The sequence below is a fragment of the Papaver somniferum genome, chromosome 8 (assembly GCF_003573695.1).
Source record: "Papaver somniferum cultivar HN1 chromosome 8, ASM357369v1, whole genome shotgun sequence".
NCBI lineage: Eukaryota > Viridiplantae > Streptophyta > Magnoliopsida > Ranunculales > Papaveraceae > Papaver > Papaver somniferum.
This window is the reverse complement of record NC_039365.1, coordinates 158559312-158577572: the sequence shown is the minus strand read 5'-3', so window position 1 is coordinate 158577572 and position 18261 is coordinate 158559312. Positions and strand designations below refer to the sequence as shown.

The following is an 18261-nucleotide window of genomic DNA, read 5'->3' as shown; positions in this document are numbered from 1 at the left end:
GTGAGTGATATTTGATAAGAAAATGTCTCCCATAAGGGAGTTTCATATTCTTTAATAAAGCTGTTGATCAAATTGGCATTGGGCGTATGTTTCCTGCAAGGAATGGTAGGTGGCAGGGACCAGAGAATACCTTGTTGTTCCACATGAACATCTTGTCCATGTGCGACGAAATTCCCTACAAGGTGTCTGTCCCATTTGAGAATCATTGACCCATGAAACTGAACCTAATTCTCTGATGGATCATTTTTGAGTTGTTCTTGTTCCCAACTCGCTTTTATGTTGAAGCAATTCCAAACCGTGAACCCAGTCCCTGCTGAGTGCTGATATATTTTAGCCCGAACACTTGTTGATTTAGAAGAACCAAACTGGGACCTTTCAAAGTCATTTTTAATGTAACCAACACACTACTGAAGGCCTGCTTTTGATGGAATATATGTATGCAGTTAAGCAACTCAACGATGCTGTTCAGCTTTCTGGTAAAAAGTAGATGCTAGAAATGGTAAAATGGAGGACTTCAAAAGAGTTCGATTTTTATCTTTTATGCAATACAAGAATCCATAGCTGGAGACACAACAAGATTAAAAAATAGCTTCTTACTTCTTTACTGATTTTTCTTTGTTTTGCTTTTTGTTACATATGTAGCATTGATAATATTAAAAAAAGAATTGGACAGGAACGCATTGCCAATCCAACTCCTAAGATATCCCCACTGTCCACTGGTATAGGCTAGAAACGCATTGCCAATCCAACTTCAAGTCATTCCCTGTGATACATACAGGCCATCAACTGATTAAAATAGATGAAAAACCCTTTCAGAACTTCCAAGAGAGGGAATGAAAATCCACTAACTAAATAAAAAATGCCAATCAAAGTTTGTTTTAGCAAGTGAAAGTGACAAATCCATGATTCTTCTGGCTTACCCTCCTTTCAAATTTATTTTAACTTTCTAGCAAATAGAAACAAGGTTAAAAATAAAATAAAATGGTCAAAGAAGTTCTGAATGGGTTCTCTTATGATTGTAAGAGTTAACATCAAGAATCTTGAAGAAAAAGAAAGTTTATTCTTGCTCTAAAAAATCTTCTTCCAATAGACAAACACAGTAATGCAGTAAAGATACAGCATTTGGATTCAAAATCTCTTCTTAGAAGAGCTCAAAGTACATAAGAGTAGGTAAAACAGGCTTGCTTTTGAAATTTAAAATTTGCATTTACTTTTATCTAAACATCTCTTCTAAGGAAGAGAGTCAATAGACTACAACTTCAGGATCCTAATATCGATCGACTATTTTATGTTTTTCACTACTCTAATATAGGATATCCTCGAATCGTCATGCATAAGACAATCGGGATTCAACTAACTACTGTCCATGATAACAAGTGACTTAAATCTCAATCTTCAACCTTTTGGACATATCTGCAATGGCTTCTCCAACTGTCAGATACAGTGATTTTTCGCCAAAAAGCTCTAATGTTCTTGAGCTTTCCAGTTTTTCCATCACTTGTCCTACTGGGTTCACCAACACCAGCTGCAAAATTCAAACAAAAACCGCATTATGTTTAGCCAGATACAGAGTCCAAAGTAACTATAATGAAATACTTTTGGAGGTTATTCTTACCTTATATGATCGTTTGTCAAGCATTTTTCTAATTTCGACTATTGCTTCAAGTCCATTGGTGTCTATGGCAGTTACAGCTGCAAAGTTGTAAGATACGTCTAAGTCAATAGCTGATACAATAAACTGGATTCCGCGTCATTGAACATGGACAGATGAAAGCAAGTTTTGTAAAACTCGTGAGATGGTCTGTATGTTTCGACTTAAAAGTGAACTTGAACATAGTTATACACCTGTCAGGTCCAAGATTATGGTTTTCATATCTTGCTCTTTGTTTGCTACAATCCTTTCTTCCTCCTCTCTAACCCATCTTAATATCCTGCACCAAGAAACAAGCAAATTTGAGAAACTTAAGCCTGTAAAACACTACTTGATAGGCATTACAGTGTCATATTAAGAACTCTGGAAATTATCGGCGACGTTCCTTGAAATCCAGTGATTTGTTTCAGAAATTAAAAGATTTTGTTGCACAGGTACTTAATCTTATACGAACCTCTCTTGAAGATAGGTAGAATTTGCGAAGCAGATGGGTGATTCAATCGCAAGAATGAAGAATGATGGAACCCTTGCAGCGTCTCCATAACGACCAACATTTTGGAATATTTGTGTCCCAGGAATATTCCCTAACACCACTGTAGTTGGTCTAGTCACATTCATCAGAATCTTCAATACTGACACCCCGACCTGAAGAGACAAGAAGATGTCAGATTTCAATCAGATATCATAGCGAGCGTTTATAGAGCCAATTTTGTATAAGATCTGGATTGACATACTGCATAAGCGTAGAGTAAGACAAAAAGGAAAATGGAAGAGAAGCTTACAGCAATTGCGAGGCCCATTTGAACAGAGAGGAAAAGAACACCAAAGAATGCAACTAAACATGTCATGAAGTCGTACTTGTCAACCTTCCAGAACTTGATGGCTTCTTGGTAATTTATCAGTCCAATAACAGCAGTTATGATGATTGCCGCTAAGATCACATTGGGAGTATAATAGAACAACGGCATCAGGAACAGCAATGTGATCAAGACGGTTGCTGCCATTACTATATTGGAAACTGCTGTCTGTGCTCCGGCATTAAAGTTTACTGCTGATCGAGAAAATGATCCTAAAAATAACAATTGCATGAAGTGGTTATTACAATCACAGGTTAAACATCTTGCAAGTACAGTTATATAGGAGATTAACAATACCTGTTGTTACATAGCAAGAAGTACAAGAACCAGCCATATTCATAACACCGATTGCTATCATTTCTTTATTGCCATCAATTTGATAATTTCTTAGTGAAGCAAAAGTCCTTCCAACTGCAACACCTTCCTGTAAAATGAGGTATGCATTTCAGATATTAGCAAATTGTAGACTTATGTACAGATTTTGATCGATAAATGTTCGTTGATAAAAAATAAAAGAACATGGTCTAAGATGACTTACAGTTAGAGCCAAAATCCCAGTTACAATGCCTGTTTTTATCGCAATGGCTAGATGAGTCCCACTGAAATATAGCATGTTTGCTGACGGTGGGTTCAAACCCTTTGGCAAGTGTCCAATCTGGTAATACAATAAAAAGGCAAAAATTGTAAGATTGGTGAAAGATAAAAACAGATAGATACGAAAGTGCTTATGTTACAGAAACTTACTGTTGAAATCGCAGAAGTGTGAGCTCTGAAGACATAAACTAAAATTGTTGACAGAATTACGGATGTTAATGGAGCAGCTGCTGAAATCCAAAAGAGCTTTGGTTTTTTGATGCTCTGATAGTCATTACAACAATAAGCACAACATGAGATTATGCTAGTTACATAGGTAAACAAATTCAGGTGGAGATAAACAAAAACAGCAAAAAAAAAATGATATTTTCGTATGTGATGCTTACAATATGCCTTGTTGCCAGTAGAAAGATCAAGAAACTCATCCCCATTACTACAGTTTGCCATGACCACTGCATATCAAAATCATACGGATCACCAGATTAGTACTTTTTGTGTGTCAACCTTTCAGAACGTGTATTTAGAAACAAGGCTTTGTCATGCATACCTCTTTTTCAGTGCTAATAACAGAGGACAGCACATTAACAATTTGCATCTTAGGAGTGAAGTGAACAATCCCAAGCATTCCCTTGAGCTGTTGTAGGGATACAATTACTGCTGCCCCAGCTGTGAACCCAATTAAAGTCGGCTTCGATAGGAAATCGATTATGAAGCCCAACCTACAAAATTGTACCATAACAAGTTTTTCAATATCACCGTAATTTAACTTCTTGCTTTACTCCAATTCTACCATGGACAAACCAGAGTTTAAAATGTAAATTGGTCTGAATTTACCCTGCATCGTAAATTTCCGGTATAGTTACGCAAATCCGATCACTCCATTTACTTTCCGTATAACAAACTAGAGTCTAAGTGCTACTAACAAAGTCATAGAAATTCCCGAAACCGAAAAGTCTATCAGTGACCATATAGGCACCTAAAACTGCAGTTACTCCTACAGTGCTTTAAAATCACAAAGAAACAAAACAGAATGAGATGATGTTAACACCAACCAAATTAAACATTTATCGAAAAGTGTCAACCATGATTAATGTAATAGGTATAGACTTAATTACAAAATCACCAAAAATTAAATCAATTATGAGTTATGACACCCCCACAATCCAAAAATTTCCTCATGTTTCTTGAAAACTAAGATAAGGTTAAAAAACAAATCAATTTCTTACCTAAGTAGACCCAAAGATGTTTGAAATACACCAGCAAAGAAGGTTGCAGTGAAAGCCAATTTGAGATATAGAATTGGCTCTGCAGTTGGTGAGACTACTTCTCTAAGCATAGAACCCATTACTAGTGATGCAATTGATACTGGACCAACTCCTAAATGTCTTGAACTCCCAAGAATTGCATACAACAATGGTGGTACAAAACTTGAATCTGTCATTCATATCCAAAACAAAAAATCCAAAATCAATAAAATTCCAAAACCCTGTAAAAATGGGGGGATAAGAAAGTGACAATGCTTACATAATCCAATAATAGGAGGCAAATTGGCCAACTTAGCATAACTAATTCCCTGCAAAGTCAAAACTCCTCCATTAAATAAAGAAATCAAGAAATCAAAACCCCTTGTCTTTTTTTGCATGTTCAATATGAAAAACTTCAAATGGGGGGTTACAGAAATGGAATTAAATGCTACTATACCTGAGGGATAGCCAAACTAGCAATGGTGAGACCAGAGATAACATCAGATTTGAGAAGCTTCAGATTATAATCAGAGCCCCATTGAAAAATAGGGAAGAAATATTGTAAACCCAGAAGGAATTTCGTAAATGGTTTCTGATTCTTAAACTTATGAAGAGGATCATCAGGGAAAAAAATCTCAGAAAAGTTATGTTTAATGGATTGGAATGTGGTTTTATTTGGTGGTAAACAAACTTTATGTATCTCCATTGTTGATGATGAACCAGTATTCACTCTGATACTTGTTTCATGAACAGTATCCACTTTGTTTGAACTTCCACCCACCATCTGTGCAACAGAAGAGAAAGTAGAAAAAACCTTTAGGATTTATTGTTGTTTTTGAATGGAGAAGGGAGAGAAGAACTGTAAGTATGAATGAGTGATTAAGTTTTCAGAACATCTGGTTATTTATAGAGGGACTGAATGAAAAAGGTGAAGAGAGAAAAAGTGCACAGAGGCCCATTAAAATAAACAGCACACACAGACACTCTTCTTCTCTAATTAACTGACAATTTCCAGTTATCAAGAAAACGTTTTGACGAGGAAGAGAAATTGAAGTTACAGTATTTATTTATTTTTATTTTATGTTTATCTTCTTGTTATTATTGTAAGGTAAGTTTTGCTAATATGGATATGGGGCCAACTAAATATACTAGTTCTCTGTGAAACTTGCCATAACCAAAACAGCGGTGATGATAAAAAGAAATCCCAAGATTTTTCTGCATGGGAAAAAATCTTGCCATTTAGGTAAAAAGTAAAAACTAGACTAAATAACAACCTAACTCGGCTAAGGGCTAACCCATCCGGAGAAAATTTCCGCCAAGCAATCATTTACAAGTACTATTATTATGCAACAAGAGATTGCAAAATAGATAAGAGTAGATGAGAATGGTATCCCATCATGAATGAATTGGCACTTGAAACTACCATTGGTTTCATTTTCATATATCTTTACCATGTTTTTGTGAAACAGAAGCACCTAACCCTAATGTCTAGCTATTACATTTGAGGCAATATCAAGGGCCATTCTTCTCATCTTTTCTTTTAAGTGGATTCTGATTGATGATAGGAAGGCCCCCCATTAAGGGATTTTTTTTTCTAGCGGTCCGGTAGAGAGAAGAACATAGGATTGTTTTACTTTACCTTAATTTACATTACCCTACGGTCACAAAATAATGGGATTAACAAGATCACATTAGCATTTAAACATATCCTTCAACACCATATCCGATAAGTAAATTTGAAGAACCCTTCAACATCATAGCCAAGATTCCCGATTTTCAAGTTGGCTGCGAAAACATATCTAGACATAATTATTTAAAACCGATTTTAAAAAATGGTAGAAAACTGAAAGAAGATTTTTACTCAGTGTTAATAACTCTTGGTAAAATTTGGTAACCCATTTTTTAGCAAAAGAATTATAATTTCAAACTTAGGCTGAATACTTGTCTGGTGTGTGATCACATACGCACGGCGAGGTGGTATATTTGTCGGGAACTTTTTAGTTATCTGATTGGAGCAAATGATTCCTGTAAGGTGCCCACTAAGTAGTGGATTCTTCTGGCCTATATCAAATGCTGACACGTGTGACGATGCACTATAACAGGTGATGTGTCACTCCACGTCATTACTACACGTGTTGAAATCACCATTTTGTTGGAAACTACATGGTAGCCGTACGCTGCCATAATTGACTTTGAGGTGGGACTAGGTCGATCCTTGACTTAATTGACTTTAATGACTGAAAATACTCCAACTGACTCAGCTGGGAGCATGACCACAGCCTCCGATTTGCTGACTGGGGTTGACTGTGACTGACAGTTAGAATATTTATCCAACTGCCAAATCCTCCGACAGCTATAACTACTATGTGAATATCTGGTATCATGAACATCCATGGCCCCAGACTCTAGCACTGAGAAAACTTGGCCGAAATTGGGGATACGTGTTTTAAACACCGGCCTTATTGGACAATGTTGGCTGGAAACCTAGAAGCTTGCGACATCTGGTCTTTGCGCCAGTTGAAAATATGCCTAAACAAAAACAATGCGACTATTAACCGAACGATTTTTTCTTAGCGAATACCAAATTCACTAATTACCAACTCTCCATGTCGGATAAAGTGATGAAGTTGTTACAGCTTAACTTAGTTAAGAGTTATAATAATCACTGAGTCAGTGAATACCAAATTCACAATAGTCAGCAACTCTCCTCCCCTGGGATATTGTCACTGTTGTGTGAATCTCAAAACTAGCAGTTGGTTAGTTAGGCATTAGAGAGAATCTTTGTTTCTTTGTCATTACTTTTAGCTTGTCGGTGCTTGCATTTGGCCGAAAGTGCAAGGTACTTCATGATATGGTAGTTAGTCAGTTTCCTAAAACTCCTAAATTATAAAACAAAAGAATTAAACTTTATTTATTTATTTATTTTAAAATGAATGATTAAAGCACCTCATTTTCCTATATTATGTGCCTATTTTTCAAAAGATTTTACTTGGTGCGTTGTTGCCTTGTTTTCCAGCCGAGAGATTATGTTTTTGACGAGAAAAAATAAAGGAAAGCAAGAGCGTTGTATAGAGGAAGCCACTGGCCACCTCCTGCATATTGTGGGTGTTAGTTTTGAAAAGCGATTACCCTGTCTACTTCTGATATAGCCCATTTGAACATTTAACATGTTTTCTAACTCAAAATGGGAAGGTTAAGGGACCGTGTGACAGAAATCTCTTTCGGTTTCTTTATATTTGCTTCGGTTGTTGTCACTGGGTTAAAATAACTTTCAATACCTTTTTTTCAATGAATTTTTTCCTATCGAGTGATCAAAAATAAATATATGTGAAAGATAAAAACCCATAATGTGAACGATCTTTTTTCCTTCTAGCTTTTGAAAGGGAAAGTCTACAAATTGAGCCAAATTAATGGGGACGATGCGATTATTGGTTGGTTAATAGCTCCTAACTAACCAACATATGCAGGATTAAGCAAAAAGATATTTGGCATTTTTGTCTCAATGCTTAACCTTTAATCAAACTTTGCATTATTTATGGTGGGGAAACTAACCTTTTTTAGTCGGTAAACACACCATATATTGCTGCAGCAGCTTTTTGCCAAATTCCTGTGTTTTGACAAAACAAAGCCAAAGGTATATTGTTAACTAACCCGGTCAGATTTTGTGAGCCCCAAAAATATCACATTGAGAAGCTTCCCAGGAGCCATGAATTGCTGTCTTTCTTATCCATTCACAGATTTGTTCTTGTCTTTGTTTCTATCCATTGTTAATAGATAAACGGGTTATTTTATTTAAAGTTAAAAGAATTTTTTTTTTGGTAAAAGCTCCGCAGTTTTTTAATGTTAAATTTTCGTGGATACGTGGTGTTAAGCTTGCTGTAAAGTAATGTACGAATTGAATTCAATTTCTTACTTATGTGAAGATTTTGTGGATTAAACAGTTTTTATTTTGCTCGATATAGCAAATCAAAAGAAGACAACGAAAAAAACAGCATTATTAGTATTGCCATTACCATCTAACCATGATGATCTTTGACAATCTTAGAAACCTTAGTGTAGGAAAAACAGCATCCACGTGCTTGAAAATAAGAGAGAAATTAACATAAGAAAATGGAAGTAACTTTTTAAAAACAACAAAATGAGAAAAATTTATATTCAAAAATGACTTTTGAAAATTAGTTGTGGATAAATGATTCCTTGGTGGGAGCAGATCATCGTTACTAAATGGATATTCCATTTTTTTTTCTATATATTTAGATTCTAAAAATCTTCATTACATAGAATCTTCCTCCTTCGTTATTCTGCAGGTCCTACAATTATTCCAAACTTGACCAACTAACTAACTTGATGTAATCGTATTGTTGTTGTGTTTGACAGTCCTACCTGATTCACAATGCTCTGTAAAGTTTGCATCATTCTATATAGTTTCCGACCCCAGAAACTGTTGGTTAAACTTCAACATAGAAGTCACTAACAAGCTGGTTAGGACAAGATTAGGAAATTGATGTAATCCTAAGGGAATTAGAAGTCATCTAGTTCTAAGAAAAGGAAAGACATGTAATAAGGTAATAGAACTAGGAAAAGGAATTCATAGTTCTATATATATATATGATCACCAAAGTTGTGGTTGATCATATGAGCAAGATTAGAGCTTGTGTTTAGTTTTGAGAGATTTTCTAAACATCAATAAAAAGAGTTGTCTTTATATAAGCTAAGTTTCATCTTGCAGTTGCCATTAATTGGTATCAGAGCTTGTTTCTGAGCCATGGAAAACGAAACCACCATTGTGGGTGCAAAACAGTTCACGCCACCATCAATACAAGTTCCAATCCTCAACGCCACAAACTACACAGTATGGGCCATGAGAATGAAGGTACTGATGAAAATCTACAAAGTTTGGGAAACAATTGATCCTGGTACATTGGACCCAGACAAAAACAATGTTGCCATTGGATTACTCTTTCAAGCAATACCAGAATGTCTTGTTCTACAAGTTGGTGAACAGGAAACTTCAAAGAAAATTTGGGATGCAATAAAGGCACGTAATCTCGGAGCTGATCGAGTTAAAGAAGCCCGTCTGCAAACCATAATGTCTGAATTTGAAAGAGTGAAGATGAAAGACACTTATACTATTGATAGCTTAGCAGGAAAGCTATCAGAGATAGCCTCAAAATCCGCGTCACTTGCACAATCCATTGATGAAGATAAACTGGTAAAGAAGTTTCTCAATAGTTTACCAAGATCCAAGTATATTCATATCATAGCCTCTCGCGAACAAGTCTTAGATTTAAAGAAGACTAGCTATGAAGATATAATTGGAAGATTGAAAGCATATGAAGAGAGAATCCTTGATGAAGAAAAAAATGAAGAAACTCAAGGAAAACTCTTGTACACAAACTCTTACCAACAAAACTCTGTGACAAGAGGAAGAGGTCGTGGAAGAGGTGGTAGAGCAAACAGAGGCCGAGGAAGGGGAGGAAGGTTTAACTCACAAGATAGAACAACAAGTCAGAATGATCAAAACCAAGGGAAAGAAAAGAAGGATAGATCAAACATTATTTGTTACAGATGTGATAAACCAGGACACTTCTCCTCTGTATGCCCTGAAAGAATACAAAAGATGGAAGAAGCAAACAAGAATGAAACAAGGGAAGCAGATACAACTCTTTTCATGCACGAAGTTGTATTCTTAAACGAAGGGAAACTAATACCAAAGAACTACGAATCAAAGGATGGAGAAGAAGGAATTTGGTATTTAGATAATGGAGCCAACAATCACATGACTGGTAAGATACACTATTTCTCTGAACTCAACGAGAAAATCAAAGGAAAAGTGAAATTTGGAGATGGTTCTTATGTAGAGATTGAAGGGAAAGGATCAATCATATTTCAAAGCAAGAACGGAGAACAGAAGATCGTCACAAACATCTACTATATTCCGAACTTAAAGAGCAACATCCTGAGTCTAGGACAAGCTACAGAAGTTGGATGTGATGTTAGAACGCGACAAGATTATCTAACAGTTCATGACCCAAGTGGAAGACTTTTAGTTAGAGTCTCACGCTCACAGAATAGACTCTACAAGATAAGTCTCATGATTGGAAGGCCATTGTGTCTGAATATGAGACTGGAAGATCAGACATGGAAGTGTCACGCAAGGTTAGGACACATAAGTTTCAGAACCTTAAAAACTATGTCTCAGAACAAGATGGTTCGAGGGCTACCACAATAAAATGGAGTGGTAGAGAGGAGAAACATGACTCTAATGGAGATGACAAGAAGTTCTTTAAAGGCTATGAAGGTACCTAATTATCTATGGGGAGAAGTTGTACGACACTCCATGTACCTAATAAACAGGATACCTACGAAAGCTCTGAAAGACATGACTCCATATGAAAGTTTGCGAAAGAGAAAACCAGACATAGATCATTTAAGAGTGTTTGGTTGCAAAGCATACGCAAAAGTTGATTCTGCAACTCTTAAGAAACTGGATGATCGATCTCAGACTCTTGTGAATCTAGGAATTGAGCCTGGATCCAAAGCTTACAGATTATTCAATCCAACAACGAAAAGAGTGATAGTGAGTCGAGATGTGGTATTCGATGAAAAAGCAAACTGGAACTGGAAAGAAACTAATGATGGACCAAGTAGGGATCCAGGAATGTTTCACATGAGATGGGGTCAAGTAATTGATGAAGGCGAAGGACCCATAATCATCAATACCAATGAAAACAATAATGTTAATCAAGAAGAAGAAGAGAATAATGAAAACACTGAGAATAACGAAGAAATAGAAGAAGAAGAAGAAGAAGAAGAAGAAGAAGAAGAAGAAGAGGAGATCGATGAAATAACTCAACCCATTCCACTGCGAAAATCAACAAGACAGATATAAAAGCCACATTATCTGGAGGATTATATTCTTCAAGCTGCGGAAGAATGTGAGATAATGCTACTGTCTGTTGATGACGATCCAAGAAGCTTCAAGGAAGCAAAGATTTCGTCTAAATGGACACAAGCATGTAGAGAAGAAATTATTTCAATCAACAGAAACAAGACTTGGGTTCTAGTTGATAAGCCAGGTGGGGTAAAAGTGATTGGCCTCAAGTGGATCTTCAAGGTTAAAAGAAATGCTGATGGAACTATTAACAAATATAAGGCAAGACTTGTAGCTAAGGGATACGTTCAAGAATCAGGCATAGACTTTGATGAAGTTTTCGCACCAGTTGCTAGACTAGAGACAATTCGTCTCTTAATAGCAGAAGCAGCATCAAACTCATGGGAAATTCACCACTTAGACGTTAAGACAACATTCTTACATGGTGAATTGCGAGAAGATGTGTATGTTGAACAAACAGAAAGTTTTGAAGTAAAAGGACAAGAGCATAAGATTTATAAGTCATCAAAAGCTCTATATGGTCTAAGACAAGCTCCTCGAGCCTGGAATACAAAGTTAGATCAAATCTTAAGAGAAATCAGATTTGTTAAGTGCTCTAAAGAAACATCAGTATACAGAAGAGAAGAAAAGAGAACGCTTCTTGTGATTACAGTCTATGTAGATGATCTATTTTTGACTGGCAACTCCCTTAAGGTGATCAATGAGTTCAAGAGAGAAATGTCATCAAAGTTTGAGATGTCAGACCTCGGAAAACTCACTTATTACCTTGGCATAGAAGTCCATCAAGGAGTAGATGGGATTCAGATTAAACAAGAAGCTTATGCAAGGAGAATTCTGAAAGAAGCAGGACTTGAAACTTGTAATCCAACTAAGATACCAATGGAGTTTGGACTTCAGGTTTCAAATGCACAAGAAGAAGCTGAGATTGATCCAACGAGTTATAGAAGAAATGTTGGATGCCTAAGATACTTGTTACACACAAGACCAGACTTGGCTTTCTCTGTGGGAGTAGCAAGCCGTTATATGCAGAGTCCACGCAAGTCTCATGGTGATGTAATAGAGCAGATATTGAGATATCTAAGAGGAACAATCAGTTGTGGATTGAAGTATGGTCGAGGAGGATCAAGAGGAATTGTTGGGTATAGTGACAGCAGTCATAATATTGACCAAGATGATGGAAAAGGTACGACGGGTCATATCTTCTACCTAGGAGATGCACCTATCACATGGTGCTCACAGAAGCAAGACACAATAGCTCTGTCATCATGCGAAGATGAGTTCATGGCCGCAACAGAAGCAGCTAAACAATCAATATGGCTTCAAGAACTGTTGGGTGAAATCAAAGGAAGAGAACCTGAAAAATTTCTCATCAAGATTGATAATAAGTCTGCAATTGCACTCACTAAAAATACAGTGTTTCATGGGAAGACGAAACACATTCACAAAAGGTATCATTTCATACGAGAATGTATCGAGAAGGAGATCATCAACGTTGAACACATACCAGGAACTGAGCAGAAAGCAGATATATTGGAAAAGGCATTAGCTCGGATCAAGTTTGAAGAAATGAGACAATTGATTGGAGTACAAGATATGTCACGGGTAAGGTTGAAGCTTAACGGGGAGAATGTTGGTTAAACTTTAACATAGAAGTCACTAACAAGCTGGTTAGGACAAGATTAGGAAATTGATGTTATCCTAAGGGAATTAGAAGTCATCTAGTTCTAAGAAAAGGAAAGACATGTAATAAGGTAATAGAACTAGGAAAAGGAATTCATAGTTCTATATATATATGATCACCAAAGTTGTGGTTGATCATATGAGCAAGATTAGAGCTTGTGTTTAGTTTTGAGAGATTTTCTAAACATCAATAAAGAGAGTTGTCTTTATATAAGCTAAGTTTCATCTTGCAGTTGCCATTAGAAACCGTATTGCCGTCTTGTTAGTTTCTCAATCTTCTTGCGAGGATGAATAGTGGAAAGTGATGTTTTCGCGGATATTTGTATGGCTTAAGACTTAAGTAATGCTCGGTATGTTAAAAATTCAATTGCATGACCAACATGCATGTTACATGATGTGTTGTTTTAATCCAAAATCATTCAATACCTGTCGGAAGGAAATTTCTTCAGGGAAAAAAATGACTTTAAGTTGGTTGTGAAATTATGGTCCAGTGACTTTCTCTTCCAACTATTACATTTATCTTCAAGAAAATCTTGGGTTTTCATACTTTGTTTCGCGCATGTTGTATAAACGTTTCCATATGGATTTCATTATAAGAGTACCATTTTTTCTTTTTAGTGTAAAGGAGAAAACAAAAATACATAAGAATTCAACGCAAGGAATGTGTACCTTCTAAGATGGACGGGTCGGAGCCATTAGTAATTTTGAGATACAGATGGCGTCAAGAGTACGAAGAATAAATGAAACAAAAGAAATTCTGAAAAAAACACCTTAGAAAGACAAAGAAAAAGAAAATTAATGGGCAGTGAAGAGTAAATATAGGAACACCCCCAAATTTGGTCTGCAAGAGATATGTATGGTGTATGAAAGATTTGTCAAGGAACATGAGTATTTAGGTGGGAAAAAAGTGGGTGATTAGAATGACTCAAGAAATTAAGGGTAAATATCCATTTACTTTGTTTGTCGTCAATGGACTCAATTGTTTCAGTATGCTGTAAAACTGATTTTTATCCGCTGCACATTTTTAACCATTTTTACCACCATCCAATACTCTGTTTCAAGTAATCCAAAATGACATAAACTGATAAACACCTCATATTTTTATTAATAATAACAAATATCAATAGTTATTATCATTTTTTTTTTCGTTTTGGCTTATTTTTTCTCTTTAGGCGAAAATGAAATAAAAAAAATGATGATACCTCTTTTTTTAAAATGGAGAGAATATTAATTTTAACCTTGGTATTTTGATCTAGATAGCGATTTATATTGTTTATTTCAGATGGATTTCCCGCTTGAGAATAATTTGGATGTCACGGACCGTGTGCCCTACAAAAGACGTACACTCTTTGTCCTACCACTGCTCATTTACTTGCTGCAAAGGATAAACAGCATAACTCGCCCAGTATTCCAGTTGTCCAACCCACACCGTATAAACGCAACATTTGGTTGACATAGTGGATAAGAAGCGTCTGAAAATAGAACAAAACAAAATCTGAATAAAGCTGACTCTTATTCTCGTTAAGTGTGATTCAGATTCTGAAACAGCAGATCAATAAATTAAATTTTCGGATTCTCATCTCACGGTAAAAAATAACACTACACAGCACAATCAAATTCAACGGCCCGTATCAATTTCTCGCGAGAAAATAGTATTTTTCTCTCTCTGTACCCTGTAATAGTCTTCTTCTCTTTCTGTTACGCATTGAGAGAAAAAAATTCCACAGCCTAGTTAGTAATTCGGGATTCGGCAAACGTACGGAACGGCAAACGTACGAGTATTATAAGGTTTTGTAAAATTCAGATTCGGTCCAAAATTCGGTCAACGGGACGTGATTCGTCAGTAATTCGGAACGGCATACGTACGTGTATGATTCGATTTATAAATGTGAGTTCGGCTCTGAAAATTCGGTATCTATAAATAACAAATAATTTGTATTTTATAAGGTCATAGACCAATTTTTATGCATATGTATGAGTTATTTAAAGAAAAAATAAACTTAATATGATGATATTAATAATATATACAACATTAGTTATCCAAGAGGACGTCGTACGGTGGTTTAGATTCTTGGTTAGTGAGTTTGAGATCTCTCTCACCTTCACCTTCAAATCTCTTCAGTCGTTTTTGTTTCATAAAAATCACAACACGTCTAATATTCGGTCGTGTATGCTCGGGAGGCAGTAAAGCCCAAAAAATGGAGTCTTTGAAAAGTAAAAGCTAAAGAATTTATGGCGAATTAAACGGACGTATCATCCGGGATACGTAAAATTCGTGAACGATTCGCGAATAATTCGGAAATGCCACATAATTCGCGACTTGGGTTCGGAGTTGCAAACGTACGCGAAAAATCCGTGATACGGAAAAATTCGCGAATGATTCGGGAATCATTCGCGAACTTACTAACTAGGTTCCACAGTACATTAAATTCTGTTTCCCTCTTTTAATATACGCCGCGGGAAGTTTCTGCTTAAAATTGGTGTTAAATTAGGATGCCATGTGTCAAAATCAGCAGTAGAATCTTTCTTGTTTGGCAACAATTGGCCGTCCAGATTCTGCAATCTGGGCCCACCGTTTTGTTTTTACTAGGGGCCACCCTAACATTCTATTGCAAATAAGGCCAATTGGTGGTGGGCTATAGGGTGGCATTTTCTCCTGGTTAGGATTCGTAGAGTAGCAGTCGTATTCGGAAGAAATCATCAGTCGTCAAAATCAAATAAATTGGTATCATTTTCCACCATCTAAAAATATTCTGATGATTATGATCTTCACAATGGCCGCGTCCTTCGGTAAGTTTGGCGCCTACAATGCACGTATTATTCGTGGTCCAAATCGAAAATAGGATATATGAACAGCTAAATAACAACAATTTGATAGCAATTTGATGTAACTCATGGAACCTATTAAATTTTTCGTTATGATTGTCAAAACCAAATCAATCGTTTTCATTTCCACCGTCTAAATGAAATCTCACGATGATTATGATTTTTCACAATGGCTGCGTCTAAGAAATCGTCATACCGCATACAATGTAAATATCTAACGTTATCACGTACCTGAATGCACCATAAAAATACACCTCCAAGTCGACATATATTGTATTATAAAGATGCATACGAGATTTAACGGCTTTGAAATACATGTTCAATGCATTGTTATGCACTCGCGTGTGTGTAGTAACTAGTAACATGCCTCTAATTTACGATCTAATTCAAAATAATATATGAACAACTACATATATCGGGCGTGGCAGTGAAACTATAAAATTGTTCCCTATAGCATGGTCATATATTTCTACACGATTTTCATGAATGTAGGTTTTTAAATAGTGGTAGCCGGTAAATTGGGTGATATTTAGCTGTCAACCTAATAAAATTGCACCTAATCGCCAATGACATTACAGTACATTGGTACATTCATGGGGTTATAAGATTAATAACATGAGTCCAAAATTCATTTTCACTAAATTTTGTATCGATTAGAAAAAAAAATGAAAAATATTACATGTAATTGGGTTTATACGAGGTAAAATGTTTACATCTTCTCATATAAGTGTCTAGTTTTTGTACACAGCTAAAATACCTTATTTTCTCCTAAACTAAAGCAATAGACGTATCTCTTTTGAGGCATTTTACCACTTTGTTCATTTTATTCCGATTTAATTTTATGATAATTTAAAATGAGTTATTCAAGTTTTATCACTATTTTGATTATTAGTTTTCGCCATGCTTTGAAGAATGCTGCTGGAGTAAGAAGTCTTCAAAAGTATTCGCCACAGTTATTCCATAAACTGTTGCCAAAACTCAGATTGTTCATGTGATATGTCATCACAGGTAATCAATGAACAGTTTCACTCTAAACCCGAATTAAAGTGAACTAAACCATCATTAGTTTAACGTACAAGTATTGAAGTAACAGTACTACACTAGTCAGTGGGATAGGTTTATCCTAAGAATATTCTGAATCCAATTTAAGGAAGGTGGTGATGGAGTGCTTTAACTTGGAAAAAAGTTGAAACTACACCTAGATTTGACTAGCTTTTCTTTTTCTTTCTAGGGCTGGCGTTTTAAGCAGTTAGCTTTTGGTTTAATCCATTCTGGTTTCTAACATTAAGTCAATATAGAAGGGCTTCTAGTTCTACCTAGGTGAAACTTTACTAGTGTTTGACATCAATGACATGTAACCAAAAAACACACACAAGTACAATGCATTGAGTACCATTGAAATGTAAGTGGTGGTGAACTTAGAAGGTGAAATGAAGGTGCTATGTGTAGGGTAAAAGTAGGGTTTTAATTGCATGAAGTGGTTTCACCTAAAAGACATAAAATGGATGATGGAAATTTGAAGTTTCAATAGTGAGAGTCACTAAGTATTTAAAGTGCAAATTAATCAACCTAGCAGAAGAGAAATACTCCCTACATGTATAGGCCTAAATGTCGTTAATTATCAGTTAAGTTACCCTTCGGAAATTGAAGTAGTTTAAAACTTTAATTTAATGCGTGCATGTATGTATATCCCTTGTAGTTTTACATTTAACTCCCTCGTTACATAATTATCAAAACTACGTCAGCTACTTGAATTGAGATGTTGCGTGAACACTTTATTGCAAGATGTACATAAGATAATACTACTTTCGTATTTCTTCATACAAATATTCTCATTCTCGGGTGACAGACTCCCAAAAGAAGTGTATTTGTGACGGCTCAATTTTGACACTTGTCTATAAACAACAATATTACGAAACCATTCTTGCTATCTTAGGGTTTTCATTAAGTGGAGATCTAGGTAAGCTATTGTGTAGAGTCCTCCTCCTCAGCTAAGAAAACGATGAGTAGTGAACATTTTCTGGACAAACCAAATATTATGTCACTTCTAAAAAGAAGCCAGTTCATATAGTTCGGCTGATTGTCTACCACTCAACCTCCTCTGTGTTGGGTTCAGATCCATCTACGTGCTAATCTTGCGGAAACATATTAGTTAACAAGAAACACTTGATCTCTCGGATTGCTCCATGAACCTTACTATGATCTAGGATAAGAAGAAGAGAAAGAGAATCACATAGATGCAAGCCATAAACAAAGCAACAAGAAGTAAAGTACTCACGGATTTAACGTGGTTCAACAATATACACAATGTGTGTAATATTGTCTACATCCACCAAACGGCTACGACCTCTTTATTCATTATAGAATCACCACTGAGAATTACACAATTGATTGACTAAATCAATCCATCGACTCACCACAACGTGACCGAACATAAAAACTCTCACAAGCACTGTATAAGATCCAAAGTAGCATCTTCACCCATACGAGATAATGTTTACCACATTATCTACC

The 18261-nt window shown here is 35.9% G+C and overlaps 1 protein-coding gene across 3 annotated transcripts; it reads right to left on the bottom strand.

The window, feature by feature from the left end:
• Nucleotides 1-1063: 1063 nt before the first annotated feature.
• On the bottom strand, nucleotides 1064-13711 carry LOC113303683 (probable sulfate transporter 3.4). Of its 3 annotated transcripts, none has more exons than XM_026552741.1 (15): nucleotides 13591-13685; nucleotides 7899-7953; nucleotides 4804-5130; nucleotides 4627-4675; nucleotides 4329-4536; nucleotides 3650-3821; nucleotides 3489-3554; nucleotides 3253-3366; nucleotides 3047-3163; nucleotides 2806-2932; nucleotides 2434-2720; nucleotides 2106-2296; nucleotides 1846-1931; nucleotides 1616-1692; nucleotides 1064-1525 (listed from the first exon to the last, which is right to left on the bottom strand). In XM_026552741.1, exons 3-15 carry the CDS (start codon nucleotides 5128-5130, stop codon nucleotides 1382-1384), a joined length of 1965 nt encoding a protein of 654 aa, XP_026408526.1. In that variant the 5' UTR covers nucleotides 7899-7953; nucleotides 13591-13685; the 3' UTR covers nucleotides 1064-1381. The 3 variants fall into 3 exon arrangements, with proteins under 3 accessions (XP_026408526.1, XP_026408524.1, XP_026408525.1); XM_026552739.1 differs by lacking the exon at nucleotides 13591-13685 and adding an exon at nucleotides 13348-13481; XM_026552740.1 differs by lacking the exon at nucleotides 7899-7953 and having other exon boundaries at nucleotides 13591-13711.
• Nucleotides 13712-18261: the final 4550 nt, after the last annotated feature.